At 44.6% G+C, this 18,305-nt stretch overlaps 1 protein-coding gene across 2 annotated transcripts in view; it reads right to left on the minus strand.

The window, feature by feature from the left end:
• Positions 1–18,305, minus strand: part of scara5 (scavenger receptor class A, member 5 (putative)) — a 53,623-nt gene that overhangs the window by 17,298 nt on the left and 18,020 nt on the right. The window contains exons 1-6 of one of the 2 annotated variants that reach the window (XM_029496197.1): positions 10,508–10,583; positions 9,248–9,447; positions 8,688–8,866; positions 8,451–8,577; positions 8,203–8,371; positions 2,233–2,313 (exon numbers count right to left, since the gene is read on the minus strand). In XM_029496197.1, the coding sequence (XP_029352057.1) occupies positions 2,233–2,313; positions 8,203–8,371; positions 8,451–8,577; positions 8,688–8,866; positions 9,248–9,406 (715 nt within the window). In that variant the 5' untranslated portion in view covers positions 9,407–9,447; positions 10,508–10,583. Of the gene's footprint in view, positions 1–2,232; positions 2,314–8,202; positions 8,372–8,450; positions 8,578–8,687; positions 8,867–9,247; positions 9,448–10,507; positions 10,584–18,305 lie in introns of those variants that run through there. The other variant, XM_029496196.1, reaches the window with a different exon arrangement.

The raw sequence follows: 18,305 nt of genomic DNA on the forward strand, positions 1-18,305 counted from the left end.
AAAAAAAAAGAGGTTTGGTTCTGATCCACTTTTTATTTATTTTACTTTTTTTTCCTGGCTGGTTTTCTTGTATCTGCACTAAAAAAAACCTCTGCTGGAGAAAATCTAAACCCTCTTTTCTAATTGCACTTTGAAACGGAAAACCTCAGATCAAACCAAAGTCCACTAATGAGAGCGACGTAAGAAGGATTTCGTAAACTTAACTACGGCGACAATCTGAAAAGAAGAAGTGAGAAGAGGGCGTAAAGGAGGCGTTGGGAATGACGTGAACGCTGGTGTTTCACTTGACATAAACAGCCCGTCCGATGTTTACAGTAAGCACTGATTACGCTGTTGTTTCTGCTCAGCCAGCTGAATTATATAACAACACTGATCCGTTAAATTCACAGAACAATCAATTGGCTGGTCGCTGTCTGCGGTTTCCTGTTTCTCTGCCGCAGAGGGCCCATGAATACCTCCTAGAAAAACTTGTTGGAAAAATGCGAATCAATCATATTCTGGAGCCGTGTGCTCGGCAGGACGGTCCAACTAGATCCCTCAGCGGGTCCTCAAGGATTTTTGGACAAACGGAGAAACAAGAATTTGCTGAATGACAGATTTTTACTTTAGGTATGTTTTTTTTTTTTTTTAAATCATCAGCAAAGAACTGCGAACTTCACATAATATGACGTCGCCCTTTGGTCTGTAAGCTGCTTTGATTTGTCATTTGGCTGTCGGCCATCTTAGCTTTTTAACCAGAAGAAACTATATTTAGAGCAGAAGGCGGAGCTGAAGTCTGTCAATCACACAGTAGCCACGCCCCGCACGACGTTTAGGGTCTATTCATTTTGTTGTAGTAAAGAAAATTCTTTTCGCTGTTACAAATGTGTGTCACGGTTGGGGTTGGATGTGTGCTGGGATGTTGGCGGGGGCGCTGTAGGACGGGAAGGTGATCCATTCAGGTGGGGGGGGTCTCCTCCCTTTCAGCAGGAAGATCACGCTTCTTGGAAAAGTCATGTGAGAGTTGCTGCTCATCGGCCGGGGAATGTGGGATGGATGATGATGACAAGGGAGGAAGGAGGTGATGAATCAAGAGGTACCAAGCTGGAGGAGTGAACGGGGATGGGGGGGGGGGGGGGGGGGCGCTCTGAAAGCATCTGGAGTTACATTGTTGTTGTTTTTTTTTTTTTTTTTACTTTACAGCATCTATGAGAAACAGACTTTTAATGGTTATCACGTGTTGGTTCTGTCTGGATTCATGTTGTGGTTTTCAGGGAATTACCTGCGGGACAAAGATTGATGTCCGGTCCCGCCGGCCCCGTCCACACTCCCACCAAAGAATAAATCAGCATTCAAAGTCTTTTTTTTTTTTTTTTACTGAGGTGTTTTTTTTTTCTCACTGCATCATTAATGTAACTGCACGTGATCACAAAAACAGAGCTGCGTCAAAACACCAGCCAAATGTCTGTTCTGCATAAAAGGTTGATGCTCAACTTTTGAACTAATCTAAATCCTGCTGAGTTAAAAAAAAAATAAAATAAAAAAGAAATTAAGGCTTGTAATTCAAATGTAACGTTTGTGTTCAATGACTTTTACAGTCTCCACATAAACATCGAAGAACAATGCCAACAAATCCAACAAGCCAGGGCGAGGAAAATCAGACATTCCTTGATTCTGCATTTCATCACTCCGCCTTCATTAAATCTCAAATAGTTTCAGCTCCCAGCGTTCCGGTAGAGTCTGTGATTCTTATTTTCTTACATGTAGGTGAGACGCTTCCAAAGCTCTAAATCCGCAGCGTTCCCAGGATCTGAGTCATCAGATCCAAACTGGGAAGAAAACCGATCTGCAGCTACCAATGCCCTTCTGTGCTCATATTTTGAACGGAAGAAATATTTGAAAAACACATTTACTTGGATAAGCAAAGCCCAATAAATTCCACTGCACATGTAGTCAATACTGTGCAGCACACGAGGCGTTCACTGACCTCACGAAATAATCATCACCGCCCGCTCCTGAGAATCTGACAACTTTACTGCTTAGGCCGAAGATACTCCAAAGTACAGTTGAAGCTTTATTTAACCAGCTAAGTATAACCAAAGATAATATCAGCTGTTGATACTGTTGGGAGCTTGACAGTCCGGGTCATTAGAGCGGACTTCACCAATTTTATTTGATTATTTTACTTTTCTTTCTTTTTTTTTTTTTTTTTGCTGTTTAAATGTGAATGAATGATATTGTGGTTGCACCCACCTCTGTGGCCAGTCATCCCAGGAACCCCGGGGCGCCCAAGGTGTCCCAAATCACCCTTCTCTCCCTTCGGTCCCGGAGGCCCTGCAGAGATACAGAAAAAAAGTCTGATCAGAGAAGCAACAGGAAGTTGAAACAGCGACATCGGCAGCGTGGCGAAGGATTTTTTCTAACAGCTGGGACAGATGTTCACTTTGAACTCCAGCATCACACCATGTTATACTTGGTACTGCTCAAACCACGAAGGTTGTGTTTTGTTGTCTTTGTACACGTGACTTCGCATCATTCCCGGGCTGAATAACAAAAATGATGAGAATGTGTTGTTAAACGTTCGATTGCCAAATAAAGCACCAAATTAGAATCCACGCTGTTATAAAGAGAAACCCAACAGCTGGTAGAAACACCAAGCAGCTGGAGACAACTTCCTTTAGACGCAAATGATCCGAGTTCCCAGTTCGATTCCCACGCCTGCACGCCATCATCCTTCTCTCTGTACCATTTCCTGTCTCTCTACACTGAAAAAAAAAAAAAAAAAGAGGCAAAAACGAAAATATTAACTTTGAACAGGAATAATCGGAGTCGGAGAACAGCTGCGTGTCCTGTTGATTGTTATGGTGAAAATAATGACAGTTATCTCCGTATAAGAATCTGAGCACAGCAGCGGAGCGGAAGAAGAAGAATCCGTCAGCTGAACAGGGAACACGTGAAGCTCTCAGTTCCTGCAGATAATGATTTTTTCAGCGTCTCGGTAAATATATACAAACGCACAAAACTGGTTCTTACAACCGGGCTGTGGATTGGGTCCAAAGGTTTGTTTCACTTGGAGAGAGTGAGTAAGAAGAGAGAGCGGTCTGGCCACAATGGGAGCCACATGTTTAACAACACAGCTTGTGGGGCTGCTTGGAAATTCAGAGTTTGTTATGGTCCAGCACACGTCCAGCGGCTCCGAAGCTCTTCGTTTGCTGCTCTCGGATTCAGATACGGATCTGCCCGCCTCGAGCCGCCCCACAAACACGGTTTGGACGGTTTAGCTGAAATGTGTCCTGGGTTAGTCGGTTCGCCGGACAGAAACAGTAACAGCAGCTCCTCCAGCGGCAGATGGTTTTACTTTTGGTCAATTTAAGAACAAAACCCCAAAACATCTTGAGGTTTTAGAGGGTCGGTTGGATGAAACATGATGGAATCAGCTTGAGGTTTTGAAAACAGCTTTACTACTTTCTGACGTTTAAATCATTATATATGATATGACTGAAATGTGAAATTACTATAATTCGCTGGGATAATAATAATCTTTTGAATAATATTTAGCTGTTGTAGTTAAGTGCAGAGATCTAATAAATATCCAGCAGAGTTCTCCATTAAAGGACTTTGAACAACAACTTGAGTTCATCTTTGGTTCAGTTTCTCGTCTGTTCCAGGTCATGTCAAACCTATTAAAGGGCTTGAAAAAACACACGGCGAACTGAAATTTAGTTTGACATGTGTTTCCAGTAAAGAACGAAACGCGAGCGAGGACGTTGACTGGTGTTTACAGCAGACAGCGAAGAAGGTGCGTCACTGACATGGGAGATAACCTGCTCTCATTTATTGGGGGAATTCTCGCCGCCGCCTTCGCCCACGCTCGCGGACCTCGTAGTTGTGTCGCTCGGGGATGAAATAGAGGAAGATGAAGATGATGAAAGCTTTTCTGGAGCGAGGCCATGCGTGTTTGAGCCGAGAGCTGAAGTCAGCGGTGATGTCTGTGGGGGAAAAGACGAAGGCTCATCCCCACGACGAAGCTTATTTCTTCCAACGGCGCGTTTGTGTCTATTTTATTATCCACTCATATGTTTGTTATTTCAACACAACTTCAGAGCAACAATGTGTCTATCCGGGGGCCCAGTTTTAATCCAACGCTCCTCTGCTAATTATTCATTTTTCTGATGTTCTTTCGAAAATCAAGTTAGAGCTCTAATGTCTCAACCAGAACACAACTACTTCCTGAATGCAGCTTTGTGAAAGTGTTTGTCACAGTGAAGACAATCGGCAGGTGAATACCAAAGTCAGAAACAAGTCAACGGTACCCAGAAGTCTGTAAGGTTGGTTAGAAATCATCAGCAGCTCTATCAGCCTCATTAGTCTTCCCCGCTTTCTTCTGTTGTCGACTGTGGTGGCAGAATTCAGCGGAGTCGAAAAACAGCAACAGGTTTTCATTGAGACAGCAGACAGCTGGACTCACTTTCGCTGCATTCAGTCAGATGCAGTTCACTGATGTCTCACTGCAGAAGGCTGGATGTCGTGCCTAAAGGAACGCAAACTTATTTAGAGCCATCAACACTTGACATGGTCTGCTTTTGTGGTTCCAGTTTGGGACACTCATCTGGGTCCTCGGATGTAAAAATGTACGCCTGCATCTGTAAACTCTCCTCAGCTCCGGCAGAGACAGCTCGCCCAGGTGGTCCCGCAGTTAATAGTTTGTTTTAGCAGAGCTTCACATTATTAATCTCCTGGCTCTCCGAGTCCTTCGTGCTCATGCAGCTGACTGGGTTTCAACAAAAACAAGCTGAGTGGCCCCTCCAGGATCAGCCTGAACAAATCAAACAGCGCCGGGTCCAAGAATGCAACGCTGGTGAAGAGTGCGGGCGCCGAGGTCCGGCGTCCAGTTTGCACAACAACTCGTGCTGCAGATCGGAGCAACAGAGCAGCAAAGGAGTCACAACATGTGTGTTCGATATGTGTGCATACAGGGAGCGGTACAGAACACAGATGGTGCAAATGCTTCTTATATGGAAGTCTACCGACCTTCAGCGTGCCTCTGCTGGTTGTATAAAAACCAGATTTTAGTGAACTCCATGAAAGTGTGTCTTCTTCTCTATTGATTTATGATCTCAGGAAATGTCTTTCAAACATCTTTTGGTCTCTGGTTTCAGGTCTTCCTTCAATTGTTTCCAGCACAAACAAAATAACGAAAACAGCTGAATGAAAGAGAACCTGGGGCTCCTACACCACTGACATGTGGAGGCCGAGAGAAGTCATGGGAAAAGAAAGGAGGTAAAAAGTGCTTCATTTAGTATTTTAAAAAGAATTTCAGAAATACTTAACCCCCGGGGCAAACTGGGTCAGACAGGTGGAGATGCTGCAAAGCATCCGGTCTCCCGCTGAGCTACATCCCCTACAGTACGTCCATGTTTATTATCGAATGCTGAGAAGTGAACATCGATTCATAACAATCCCAGAATGAGGAGGCTGTAAATGTTTCCAGGCCTCAGCTCTGAATCACATCGAGAACAAAACTCCTGAAACCTGCACTGTTTGTGTTGTTTTTTGTTTTTTTAATGGGGTGATGGTCATAAATCTTAATATAACACCGCACATCTGTCAAATGCTGAGTGGGAGATTTGGGGAAACTTCCCAGAGGTTGAATTGTGAAATGCCTCGGGCGTAGTCTCTTTTAAACTTTTAAGCCTTCGTCACCCGATCCAAATGTTGCAATTGTTTCTGTTGTTTTTCGTTAACGAATGTGAGAATTAAATATGTTGACAAGGCACTGACAGTGGAACACATCCCCGGCAACCCAGGATCGCAACACTGGGAAGAGTTACCGAAACTTTAGACTGATTCATGGGTGGGTGGAAACAAGCTGCAGCCGTCCGATCGGTCCAACGTTAAAAAGGACGAATAAAAGGGGGCTTACCAAAGTCCATAACAAGCCCAGACTGTCCATAAATTCATGTTGCGGCGACGGTTTTCACACAGAAAACTACCACTACAGACAATTCGCCATATGTGTTTGTTGGTCTCCTGCAGCCAAATATGAGTCTGTGAGCAGTGAGAGTGAAGCTGCAGGCTCTAATTAACGCATCAAATTACCCAAACGTAAGACAAGCGCTCGGATTCACGCGAGCGAAACATCAGCAGAAGAATGAAAAACAAGTGGAGGAACTAAAACACGGCGGCGCACATGAAAATGAAAGGGAGAAGGGAGAACCAGTCAGCGATGTTCTGGCCTCAGAACAGCTCTGAGCATGTCCCCTCTTGGCTTCTTCCATCTGAACTCTAAACTGTTTTGCTTTCTGGCAGTTTGGACTTCTCAGCTTAGTGTGTTTTAAAGAGCGGAGACTCTGCAGTGAGCTCATCGTACAGCTCGCGCAGCTCAGGCGGCAGATCATCAGAAACCACATCGAGGTCAGTTCTCGGGCTGCCCCCAAAATATTCGATGAGTTCACCAAATTTTTATTTTATTTTAGCTGCCTCACAGCAACAGGCTGTACATGGTACAAAACAACTCCTCGCTTCGAGCGGCTGAACTTCGGGCTGACTGCGGCGAACCTGAGGCAGAAACAATGCCAGACAGCGCCGCTTTTCATGTTTCTGTTGGCCGCCACGATACGCTCATCTGCGGCGTCCAGCTGACACACTTAGGCACTGTGTCTTTAGAAAAAAAAAAAAAAGAAGCAGATTGTATTGAAGCCTATGGGTAAATGTCCCCACTTCTCACTCGATGTATTACCCAATGCTTTCCCAATTCCCAATTCTTTAAAACAAAGAGAATATAAAATAGGCCATAACGCAGGCTACTGATTGGGGGGTGTCGCACTGTGACTGCCGGACAGGAGCAGGTCAGATCCAGAACCCGCTCCTCCTCGGCTCCCGCTTCTCTTTTCACAAAGCCAAGACGGCCAACAGGCCAAATTACAAACTGGAAGCTTCAAAACTGCAGCTCAGAAACCGATGATGTATGAACTGTGACGCAGATAAAGGCCGACCCCCCCTCCACCACCGCCACCGCCAGCAGAATGGAGCTCTTTATAAGAGCCACCAGACTGTGCGACAGCTTTTTTTTTTTTTTTGCCACCACCCATGAGAGCTGTGAACTCCATCAAAATCCTGTGACTTACTCCTCCACCCGACACCAAGAGGTGGCACATGTTTCACTGTCTCCGTCACACGAGCTGAAACGTGAACGATGGCAGCCGCAAATAAATCTGAAGTAGCTGATGCTTTTACACTCAGTGGGACGATATTATTGTAAATAACACCATGTTTCTACACGAGGAGGTAACCCCCCCGTCCCCCCACCCCCCCGCCCTCCAGGCCCCATCAGAAGACTTCTCAAACAGCTTCTCGTGTGTTTCCTTCGTATCGATAAAACCGCTAACATGTGTGGCGCAAACAATTTAAATCCCGAAGGAATTAAAGTCAAATGAAGTGAAAAAAAGAGGAGGCCCAGAGCAGAGAAGGATAAACATGGAGAGAGATGTAAAACCTTTCTTGGCGAAGGTGACTGTAAGTTAACGCCGAACAAATGGGCTGCGGAGCTGAGACAAACGGCGGAGGGGTCTGGGTTCTGGATTGAACATCTAAATTTAACCCACAATTGTTTCCAGGCTCGGGGGAACAGCATCCCACCCACATGTGAGGCAGACCCCAGATCAGGGGTCTCATTCAGTTCGAGTTCCCATCAATCAGCTCGGCTCGACCAGCATTACATCATCACATACCTTTCCCGCCGTTAACAGACCGGGAGAGTCATTTGGGTCGCTGGCAGCGGGAGTCCCACCCAGTCGGGGCCAATCAGCGTCGAACAGTTCGGAGGAAGAACATTCGAGTTGCTCAATACCCCGGGGGAGTAATCCCACGGTGTAAAAATCACGTTTGCGTGCAGGGGTCACTTGCAGTCAGCACCACTGAACGCATGTTGGCTGAGACGAGCGGCGGCGGATGAGCTCCACCCGAAGGGACTCATTACACCGAGAGTTAAAGTTCTCACGTCCTGTTTCTCATCCAGTTCTACTCTGGATCCCGACTTTTTTTTTTTTTTTTTTTTTATTAGGGCAGGAACGTCTTTATAAATTGTAGCTCATAAATAAGATTTTGAACATTTGTTGCTTCATTATCTGGATTATTTTAAATTCTCCTTCTTCCTCCTGTTCTTGTTTTTTACTACAGCGGCGTTACAGTCGAAGTGCCTGTGCTCTTTCTGAGTGCTCTGACCTTCTATGATGGTGAGGTTCTTCAGGGTCATGGAGTGCTCCCAGTCCTTCAGACGGAGGTCCTCCGTGATGGTGTTGAGGATCTCCATCTCGTTCCTCAGCTGGGCCTCCGTGTGGACGTGGGTCACCCATAAACTGCTGGTGTCCTCTGTGATGTTGCTGATCTGGATCTGAATAAAGAGATCAGTATACGTGAGTTAGATGGGTTTTTTACGTAATGCTGACATTTTTCTGCCAGTTGTGGCGAACCTGCAGGTCCTGTATCTTCAGGTTGTGAATCGTGATGTCATTGCTGAAGGTGTGATTGACAGCTCCAACCGTCCAATTGACCTCATCCAGTTTCTCCCTCAGCCCGCTCACCTTCCCTGAGGTTTCCCTGACGAACAGCAGAAACAAAGAAAACACAGTTTTTACCTCCAACGCGACAAAATCACACTCTGCTGCTCTGGAAATGAGGAGCTGGAGTAAATGTGTGTGTGTGTGTACCGGAGCAGGAGGTCCTGGTCGCGCAGCCAGGTGGAGGCTCGGGCCACCTCCGAGCTGAGGCCCGTCAGGTTCCTGCTGGTGGAGCTGCTCAGGGAGGACAGTCTGTCATCCAGCTGGACCAGGTAGCCCTCCGACTGCAGGGAGTAGGTCTGGATGCTCCTCAGCTCCACCTCCACGCCCTTCGAGGAGGAAACGTCAACATGTTCACCGCCGCCGCCGTCACATCACAGAGAAACAAGACTGAACAGTTTGGGCTGTCATTATTATTATGACATCCTCTTCGGTCTGACTGTCACCTCCAGCTGCTTCTTATGAAATGAATTTCAGATTTTTCTGTACGGGACCGCCAAAAAAATGTAAATATATGTGAAGAATCCACATATCCAACTTTTTATCATCTTCATTTCTTTATGATTTAATTAATTAGGGGCATTTTTTGGTGAACTAATGAAGCACTGAAACAAAGCTGCAGATCCTTTCTACATCTGGATTCACAAACAGTCTTCGTGTCCTGTGAAGTTTTCCAGGTCTGTATCTGTAGGAGCTCAGCGGCGTCTCACCTTGATGAGGAGCTCCAGCCGCTGCAGCCAGTCGCTGTGGTTCTGGAAGATGTTCTCCAGTTTCCAGATGTTCTCCAGCAGGTCGGCCTGAGAGGACGCCTCGCCCAGGGTCTGCTGCAGCAGCCGAGAGCGCTCCGACATCCGGGTCACGTTCTCCATCAGCACCTCCTCCCGCTTCGAGGAGACCTGGGAACGTGAGACTGGGAGAGAGAGAGAGAGAGAGAGAGGCTGAGTGAGAGAGAGCGACTCGGCCCTGATCCCTCGGCTGCGCTGTAGTATCCTTTACTATCAATCACGGCGGTCAGCGTGGAACGAGCCCAAGTTTTAATGCAGTGCAGATGTTTGTTCTGTTGCCTTCGCTAATTCTGCTGAACGTTTTGTTTTGTTAATTTTCATTTTCACCCCAAAGAGCTTTGGCCCGAGCTCCTCTGTGCTCTAAAGTAATCTTGTGGAAGTTCTGTCAACTGTCTGATTGTTGTTGAAATTGGCCCCTTTTAGTTTTAAAGATGGGACCTCTGGATTCCCAGAGATGGAATTTAGCTTAGTGCCTTTCATTTTTATTCCCACTATATACGAGCTACAGCCTTAGCTGTATTTTGTGTATCTGTGCTCGATGTCTTGTTTTTCTTGTAAACCAATGACTCCATCGATTGATCCTTCCATAATCAATACTGTATATCTGTACAGAGCTGAGGACTCTGGCTCTTCTATTCTATCCTCCTCTGAATGGGGCCATCGTTTAAATAGTGAACATCGTGTTGTGTTGAAGAAGACCTGAAACTGGCGACCAAAGACTGCATTTCCAAGATAACACAGCAGGTTGGAGACGGACCGGGATCAGCTGGTCAGCATGTTAACTCTGTACTGGTCCTGGTCCTGCTAGTCTTCAGTGCTTCTTTCAGGTTTTTGAACTCTTCATTTCTAAAATCCGACGTGGAAATCTTTTGTGGTTTAACGCAGCCTGTTGGGATGAGACGGTGAAACATCGTCCTGAACTGAGAAAGAAGTCCAGTTGTCTTTAACTCCAGAACTTTGAACCAAACCCACAAGATTTCTTCTCAACTGGCAGCTGTCGATGTTACAGCTGACTGTGTGCGGATTACAAAAAGCTCCTGTCAGTTTTAACACTGAATATCATTTCTGAAGCGGTACTGTCTTCTCTTCGGCTGAGATCGGCCTTCAGACGTCTCTTAGTTGTTATCACGTTTCACCAACAGTAATTTCACCCCTATTTATATGGTTTCTCTGTGAATTACACACCTGTTTATCTCGTTGTAACGTCACATTTGCTGACAGTTAGCTCGTCTTGTTCTTGGCTGCGGCTCTAAGACCAGAGCTTCAGCCTCCTCGCCCCACCACGTCTCTCTCTCTCTCTTTTCGAGCGTGCCTAATGAGAAAAAGCTCCTCTGTTTCATGTTATGTTGAAAGTGTGTTGCGGGGTAACAGCTCGATAGGCCGAGAGATATTTTGAAACCAGATCTTCTGCGTTACATCATGATGACTTCCCCCACTGCAGCGACCAATGTGTGCAAAAAAAAAAAAAAAAAGGATTACTTGGGAAACTAGAGGAAGCAGATCATTTTCCCCCACACATGGCGATGCCCCTAAAAGCTGAATATTAAGAACATTTCTATTTCCATGCTTCTAAGAGCTCTACAATGCTGCGTGTGTTTGTGTGTGTGTTCATGCCAGGAAAGCTCTACATGACTTCAGAGCTAGAAAAGTGCAGCGAAGCCGCACTGCTGCAAACAAACCACCCGAATGCCAGCTCGTTACGTTTGTTAGGGTTATTCCTAATGACCTGAAACACCAAATAAGCTGAAATCTCTTCACGACACAGAGCTCTTAATTGCAAAATGATGGTCTGTCGTCAGCGTCATCTCACTCTGCACACACAGAAACACACAGACAGGATGAAGTTGTTTCAGGAGGCGGAGTTTACGACTTTTGGGTTCCTGTAGATGTGAAATAAGAAAAGATGGCTGCAACCCTTTCTGCCACCCCTCTTCCTCTCTTTCCCTCACGACGGGGGAGAAAGTGCTAAAATAAAGTGTTTGTGATAATTATGTGGAAATTAAAGACATTAATTATAAATGAATGAACAGCCTCTTTAATAAAGTTTGAATAAGATCAATATGTTCAATCTTAACAGGCTCTGGAGTGCTGTGGCATGTTTATTGATGCAAATATATTTAAATTACATTCACTGTTCATAACAGGATATCAGTAGATCCTGAGGAGATGATGAAACTGTCTCTGAACTCCACGTGATGGACTCGAAGGTCCAGGGAAGAAAATCTGTTGACATTTGAGAAAGTGAAAATTTTCCCAAAAGCTACAAACTACACATCAACACCGCAATGCTTTCAGATAATAGCTGCAAGGATAATCCAGAAGTAAGAGATGGAGCGGTGGCAAAGCGCTTTCTGTTAAGTCCATCGATGAACTGCTCTCCAAATTTGTCAGCAGACCTCAGCGTGGTTTTGCCAGTTTAAGGTGCAGAGTTTCATTTCTTCACCGCAGACCGTTTGGGGGCTTTTGGCTTTGGCACTTTTCTAACAAAGACGTATGAGGCTGTAATCAGATCTCGTTGCCAGAACTCATTTGACTCATTTTCCACAGCGTCTCATTTTGTTTCCTCTGGTTTCACCACAACAGATTTAGAACTCGCGCACGTCTGTTAAACTGCTGCCCCGCTAACACGGAAATCTGTGCACACAATCAACCGCCGCGGAGGTCGCCATCGGCTAACACAAGACGTTTCTGTCCTCGCTGACGTTTATTGGCCACCTGCTGGCACCAGAACAAGCTGTAAACACAACGCTGAGCATCTCCTTCTGATTGTGTAATGGGGAACATGTGGGCAGGCAGCTGCCTCCTCAAACACCCAGCAGATATGGAGCAACAACAGCACTGTTGTTTCAGTTGTGTTTCAGTTTGGTTTTTTTAGCTCCGCTTTTGGTCTCCGCCAACCGTCAAAGAAAATGCCCTGCTCTTTAGCTGCTAAATGCTGCATTCTGATTGAATTTATGTAACCCACATAGAGTATAGATTAAACGCGCAAAATAGAAAACACAACCAGTGCAAGAATTAAGTTATCAATGCGTAGAAACTCATTTCTTTAGAATCGTTAGTTGGTTTCCCCCAAAAGCCGTTAAAACATTCTTAATTTAACATTTTTATAGTCGAGCTACAAAAAGTTTTACCCTCAAAAGTTTAAGTGACCAAAATGTCCGAAAATGTGTTTCTGGAATGTAAAGTTTTTGTTTCTGTCAGGCATCAGATCCTGTCATGGCTCATGGCTGCAGCAGGAAAGACGAGAGTCTTTAAGGTGAATGTTTTGTGTCTTCAGGCGAAGGTGATGAGAAATGGACTGAAAGACGAGCTCCATGCCTGACAAATCCATTTCAAACCTCTCAAAGCTCAGGATGGGAAAATCATCTCTTGTCTTTTCCATTCCCCTCCCGCTCTCTCCTCTCGATTTCACACACACATTCACAAAAAATATATACATGCATAAACACACACAGACATGCACACACACTCAGCAGCATAGCAGCCATACTTGCAACCGAGTTGTCCAAAATTCAGAGTTTCATGGTTTCTGAGCTCTTCGGGGGAGAGCAGCACAGTTGATCCATTCTTGTATGGAGTCGGCCAACACAACAGCTGGACCTCCGTGTGTTGTCACAGTGAATTATTGGTCCGCTTCATTCACAATATGTCCAGCACTTTGTCTGCGTGAGGAAATCAGCCCATAATCTAACACTCGGACCCAAAGGGGAGACGCGTTTGACTAAATTTAAATGCTGAATATCAGAGCAGCTGTAATGTAAGATGAAGGGGGATGGAGTGTTTCTGTGGAGGAAGGATGATTCATGCTCTCTAAATGATAAGAAAAGGAGCTTCGATGTCTAATTTATTTCGTTCGGCCGTAAAAACACTGGACATTTGTTAACTGGGTGTCCTTTCATCTTCTTTTTCTTTTTTTTTAATTCATCCCACTCAGAGCTCAACAGTCACTGGTACAAAACAACGGATCTTTGTCCAACTTGTTCGTGCATGAGTGTGTCTCTGTGTTTTCATCGGCTGTCCGTTCAGCCTTGGAAAGGACGGATCAGGGTGGATGTGTATTTATTGCACAATGAAGATCTGTTTCTCTGTCGGATGTTTCTTTTCTTTACTTCTGCCTCTCCCGAACACACACACAGAAGCCCAAACACATTCCTGTCTCGGTATTGATATTTCCATAAACTACATTCATTCCTCTGGTTAGACTTTTCAAACTTTTTAACAAGAGTTCTATCATGAAAACAAAAATTTAATTAAAGTTCCCGAAGCCACAAGGTTTTGGTTCCTTGTGTGCACCATGAGCGGACACACACACACACACACAGAAGATGGCTGGACAGCGTCACGGTCGGGACAGAGAGAGGAGACAGAGGGAGGTCTACCAGAGCAGCATTCCTCTGTAGGCAAAGCCAAAGACAACATGGTGCCTCCATTTATCTCTTTATCTGCAGCCTGAGTCAGAGTGTGTGTGTGTGTTGTGTGCAGCCTACACATAAAGGCGCTGCATCCCACTCTCACCATTAAATCTTGCTGACTTTAAAGCAGTTTTTTTTTTTTAGTTTTCAGTATCGATTCTGTAGATTACAGTTTGTTGTTGGTTTTTTTATTTCCGTACATACAAACGATCTCCTGATCCAAACCCACAGACTGACCTTGGTGTTTTAAATCAGCATCAGCTAACACAGACAGGTTTGTGTTTATGGTGTCTTTGTGATCAGGGTCCTGAACCTTCATGCTGCTGGCCCGGTGCCTGGTTCTCCTCGGCCCGGCTTCAACAAAGGGCCTCTGCTTTAAACATCTGGGTCGCCTGAAACTCCTTCCATCACAAAGTTACGCAATAAATGCGGTCTCTGCAGGCTGCTGTGTGAACTCAGCCAAAGATCTTTTGTGAGGTAAGAAGCATCGCTCTATAAAGTCCAAAGTGCTTCTGCAGTTAAGTGAGCACATCTTCTAACTCAAGCTTATAAACAACTTCTTTGAAATAATTATTTGGAATAAAAAAAAACAAAAAACAAGGCTTATTAGATTAAACAGCCCAGTGCTGATTAAACCGGGAAGTGTCGTGCTCGGATGGATACTTGGCCGACGTTACACATTAATGAACATTTTGTCCCTCTAAAGTGCAGCTCTTGTTATTTTCTGTTAAAAGTGATGTTCGTGTCAAATGTCCTGCAGAGCTTTTCTTTCCGGCCCTGCAGCCATGGTGACTAATCTCACTGTTTAGTTCTCACAGGCTTTTTAATAAACTGACTGAACGGGAAGTGTGTGTCTGTGTGCGTCCCCATGGCTTGGTAAAAAATCTCTTCTTTAAGTGTCTGTCCTTAAAATAATGTCTGTTGCAGCAATGCTAACACATTAGCATCAAGTGCTAATTACAAGTTAGGAGGTCATGATTCACAGATGTTTCTTTCTGTAAAAGCTTTTAATGCTCATATTAGATATACAGTTTCTCTTCTCAGGCAGACTTTTGATGTCTGAATTACAACAGATAGTTAACAGGCCATTTCTTTTCTTCTTTGAGGCAGAATTCATTTTTAATTTCAGAAACAAAACAAAACAAAATGTAAGTGATTGCAAAATATCACGTGGACATTCGTTTGTTTCAGTCAGACAAAAAATATTTAGACCAGGACTTTTAGTTCTATTTCCAGTTTTTACTGATCCAAACTTTCATAACACACAGGAAAAGAAAAACAACTTTGAACAACTGTTTGTTTACCACCACCTAAAAATATCTTGGAGCTGCAGTAAAGCAGGTTGGTCGACCCCAGCGGCCTTTGTGTGTGGTAGCGTTCGCCAACACCGATGTTTGCAAACACGCCAGTCTGCGTCTCCTGGATTCTACGAAACCTTTTCAGCACTCAGAAGGATCCGACCACAGCAGGAGAGTCTAAACCATATGTCCATTTTCTCTACATTTAGTTTTCTGAAGAATTAAAACCAATCTGCTGAGCCGATGAAAACAAGAAGATTGTTTTTCAACCCTGGACCTCCAAGAATCACTCAGACACTCTGATCTTCACCTCCACCTTCACATGGAGACTTATCTTCAAGGAAACAAAGCCCATAAACGAACTTAACCACACAGCTGAAGTTCAAGTCAGACCAGCTTGGTCCAGACTGTTCTGTTCTGCTCCTGAGTTTTGGGATATTAATGATAATTTGTGAAGCATCTTATTGTGAACCCTGATTGTTTTATTTTATTGATATGCCAGAGCTCAGAGGATTAATAGTTACACACCGTCTCTACTGCACTGATCATCCTCACTTTGGATAAAAGCGTAAATATAAAGTTGTACTGCTAACACAACGACGACACCTGTCTCTGCAGACAAAACTGACACACATAATGTAACACAAAGTCAAGCTCCGTGTAGAGTCCGCAATTCACCAAGCAGAGATGAACGCGATCTGACCTGAGAGGAGGACGAGACTAAAAAAAACAGCAGAAATATTAAAACAGCTGGTCGTCGACGAGGAGCAGCCAAAGTGCCACAGGTGCTGCAAGCGTTCGGCATGTGTTTGTGAGAGAAGCGACGAGAGAGCGTTCAGCCCGACAGAACCTGACACACATCCTCCTCCTTCACTTTCAGGAGGTGCCAGCAGGAGGAAGGAGGGAAGGAAACGGGGGAACAATGTGGTTTCTTCGACGAGACATCAAAAGGAAGCCGAGAGGTGATTTTCTGTGGCTGGAAACCAAAAGGGTAGATTCATATCCACCGCTAAATTCAATTACCAGCAACTGGCTCAAAGATTATTAAACCTTGAATCAAAATAGGTCGAAGAACAAATGAGAAAACGAGGAATATCTCTGAAAAAACAACAAAAATGTCCTTAATGATAAAAACTGAGGACGGATATAATGACTGAATGATCAGAGATCAACGGTGGATCGTCAGTGTTGTGAGCACCAAATATTAACCATTTGTGTCAAACTTTTCCACAGTTGCTGTGTGAAGAATGACAAAATGAACACAAATCACCCTGACCTTTGACCTTTGACCGCTAAAATCTAACCAGCTCTGCCATTTTTCTGCCAAAGGTATCTGATCTACACTCAACAAAGATTCACACCTGGAGGGAATTCTACAGGCACCGATTCACCGAACCAGGCCCAGGGTTCGAACTTCCCACTGCGCCACCGTGCCGCTCTGCAGCCCTCCGACACGGTTCGGGGAAAATTGCTGTCTGGTTTAATAGACAGAGAAGTTCACAGCCAGTCCAGACAACATGGAACCAAAACCAGTATCTTTTCACCAAGACTTAATCCGAGACACAGAAAACCAGACGGGATTCTGGATCTCGAACTGTCAACCGTCTGAACCGCCTCCAGCTGCGCTGATCCTTATAAATCTATTCTGTCTGAAATAAAAAACACATTTGCTGTTGTAGTAGAGCTGCATAGAGGAATCACTTCTAAAAGACGGGTTCATGTTTCCAAAATGGTTTTACTCTTCCAACTCAAGAGCAGACGTGTGTTTCCGGGCATTAGTACTAAAAATATCTGGCTGTCTAACAATGTAATTCTGCACCTTGTTCAGCATCTTACTGCTCCTGATTGTTTCACTCAAAGCAGCGACAGTAAATCTGTTGAGCGGAACCAAAACGAAGCTGCCCGCCTCATTAGCCTTTTTTTTTTATTCAGGCTGCAGTCGATCAAAATCTACCTGCAATTTCACACCGCTTTATTTTTGGGCCGCGGTGAAATGGAAACAGACACAAACACAGATTAGTACTTCAACATCGCAGCAACATCACGTCAGATTATTTCGACGGCAGGCAGGAAGGTTGCAGCCAATTTATCCGTGATTGCGTTTGTGCTTCTCGCTCAGCCCTGCATCACAGACCTGTTTGTGTTGAATCCGGACCGCCAATCAACCGCCGCCCATCACCAGAACAAAATAATCACACGCCGCCATACACAAGCTACAAGCCACATCACACGACGACACACACACACTGCTCCTGCAGTTGTTTGGCGGATTGTTTGTGTTTCACAGACGGAGAAGCAGAAGATTCATTTATGAAACAGGATGAAATAGATGACAGAAGTAAAGTATTTTATGTGTTCGACTGCAGAGTCAGTCAACAGGTCTGAAGTTTAAAGCTACCGAATCTTAAATTCACTTAAACGCAAAAACATCCGCTGCAGAATTAACAACTAGCCAGGCAGGAGAACTGAACATCCAGCAGCTAAAGAGCTAAAAAACACAGCTCCTAATGACTTTTATTGTTGCTAAATAGAAGTTGTTTGTTAACATGTTAGTCAGGTCAGTATAACTTTCATTCTAAAGTTTATGTCTTAAAAGTAATGTGTTGATCATTTTCCATTGTCTGTCAGGAAAAACAAGTTGGTATGCTTTACATTATTAAAGACAGAATGTATATTCTTCAGTAAAGATAAAAACCGCAGGGGATCGATGATGTAACGCAGAGAAGACGGGTTTTATGGGAAATGTGGTCTGAATTCTGGTAAACCGCTGGCATCACATGCCGTCCCGCAATCATCTCTGATACGATCTCATTTCTGAATGTAAACACACGACACAACTGACTGGACGGAGATTTATTGATGTTGAAACGTGGCCACATCTGAATAAAACTGACTGAAGCCACTTTGTTGTGTTTTGCTTCAAACTGAACACGCATAATACACAAACCACATGTTGAAGGTCCTGAACCGACGAGGCGAGTCGTACACGATGGCTGCTGCGGGTTAACGCCTGGTCATCTGTGCAGCTGCGGCAACACACTTATCTTGGCTGAACCGCACATTTATACAAAAAAAAAAAACAAAACAAAACATATTTGCCGAACTAGATTTAAGTGCAGCAAGTAGAAGTTCTTCGTTCGTTGTATGGAAGGTTAAATCCAACAATGTGTCCACGCGCTGCAGTTGTGATGAAGTGTGTGTGTGTGTGTGTTGGCAGGGAGGATGTGTGTGTGCGTGTAGTTCAGCCAGCTGTAACTCAGCTGCAGGAATGTT

This window comes from Echeneis naucrates, chromosome 24 (genome assembly GCF_900963305.1).
Source record: "Echeneis naucrates chromosome 24, fEcheNa1.1, whole genome shotgun sequence".
In the NCBI taxonomy this organism is placed as follows: domain Eukaryota; kingdom Metazoa; phylum Chordata; class Actinopteri; order Carangiformes; family Echeneidae; genus Echeneis; species Echeneis naucrates.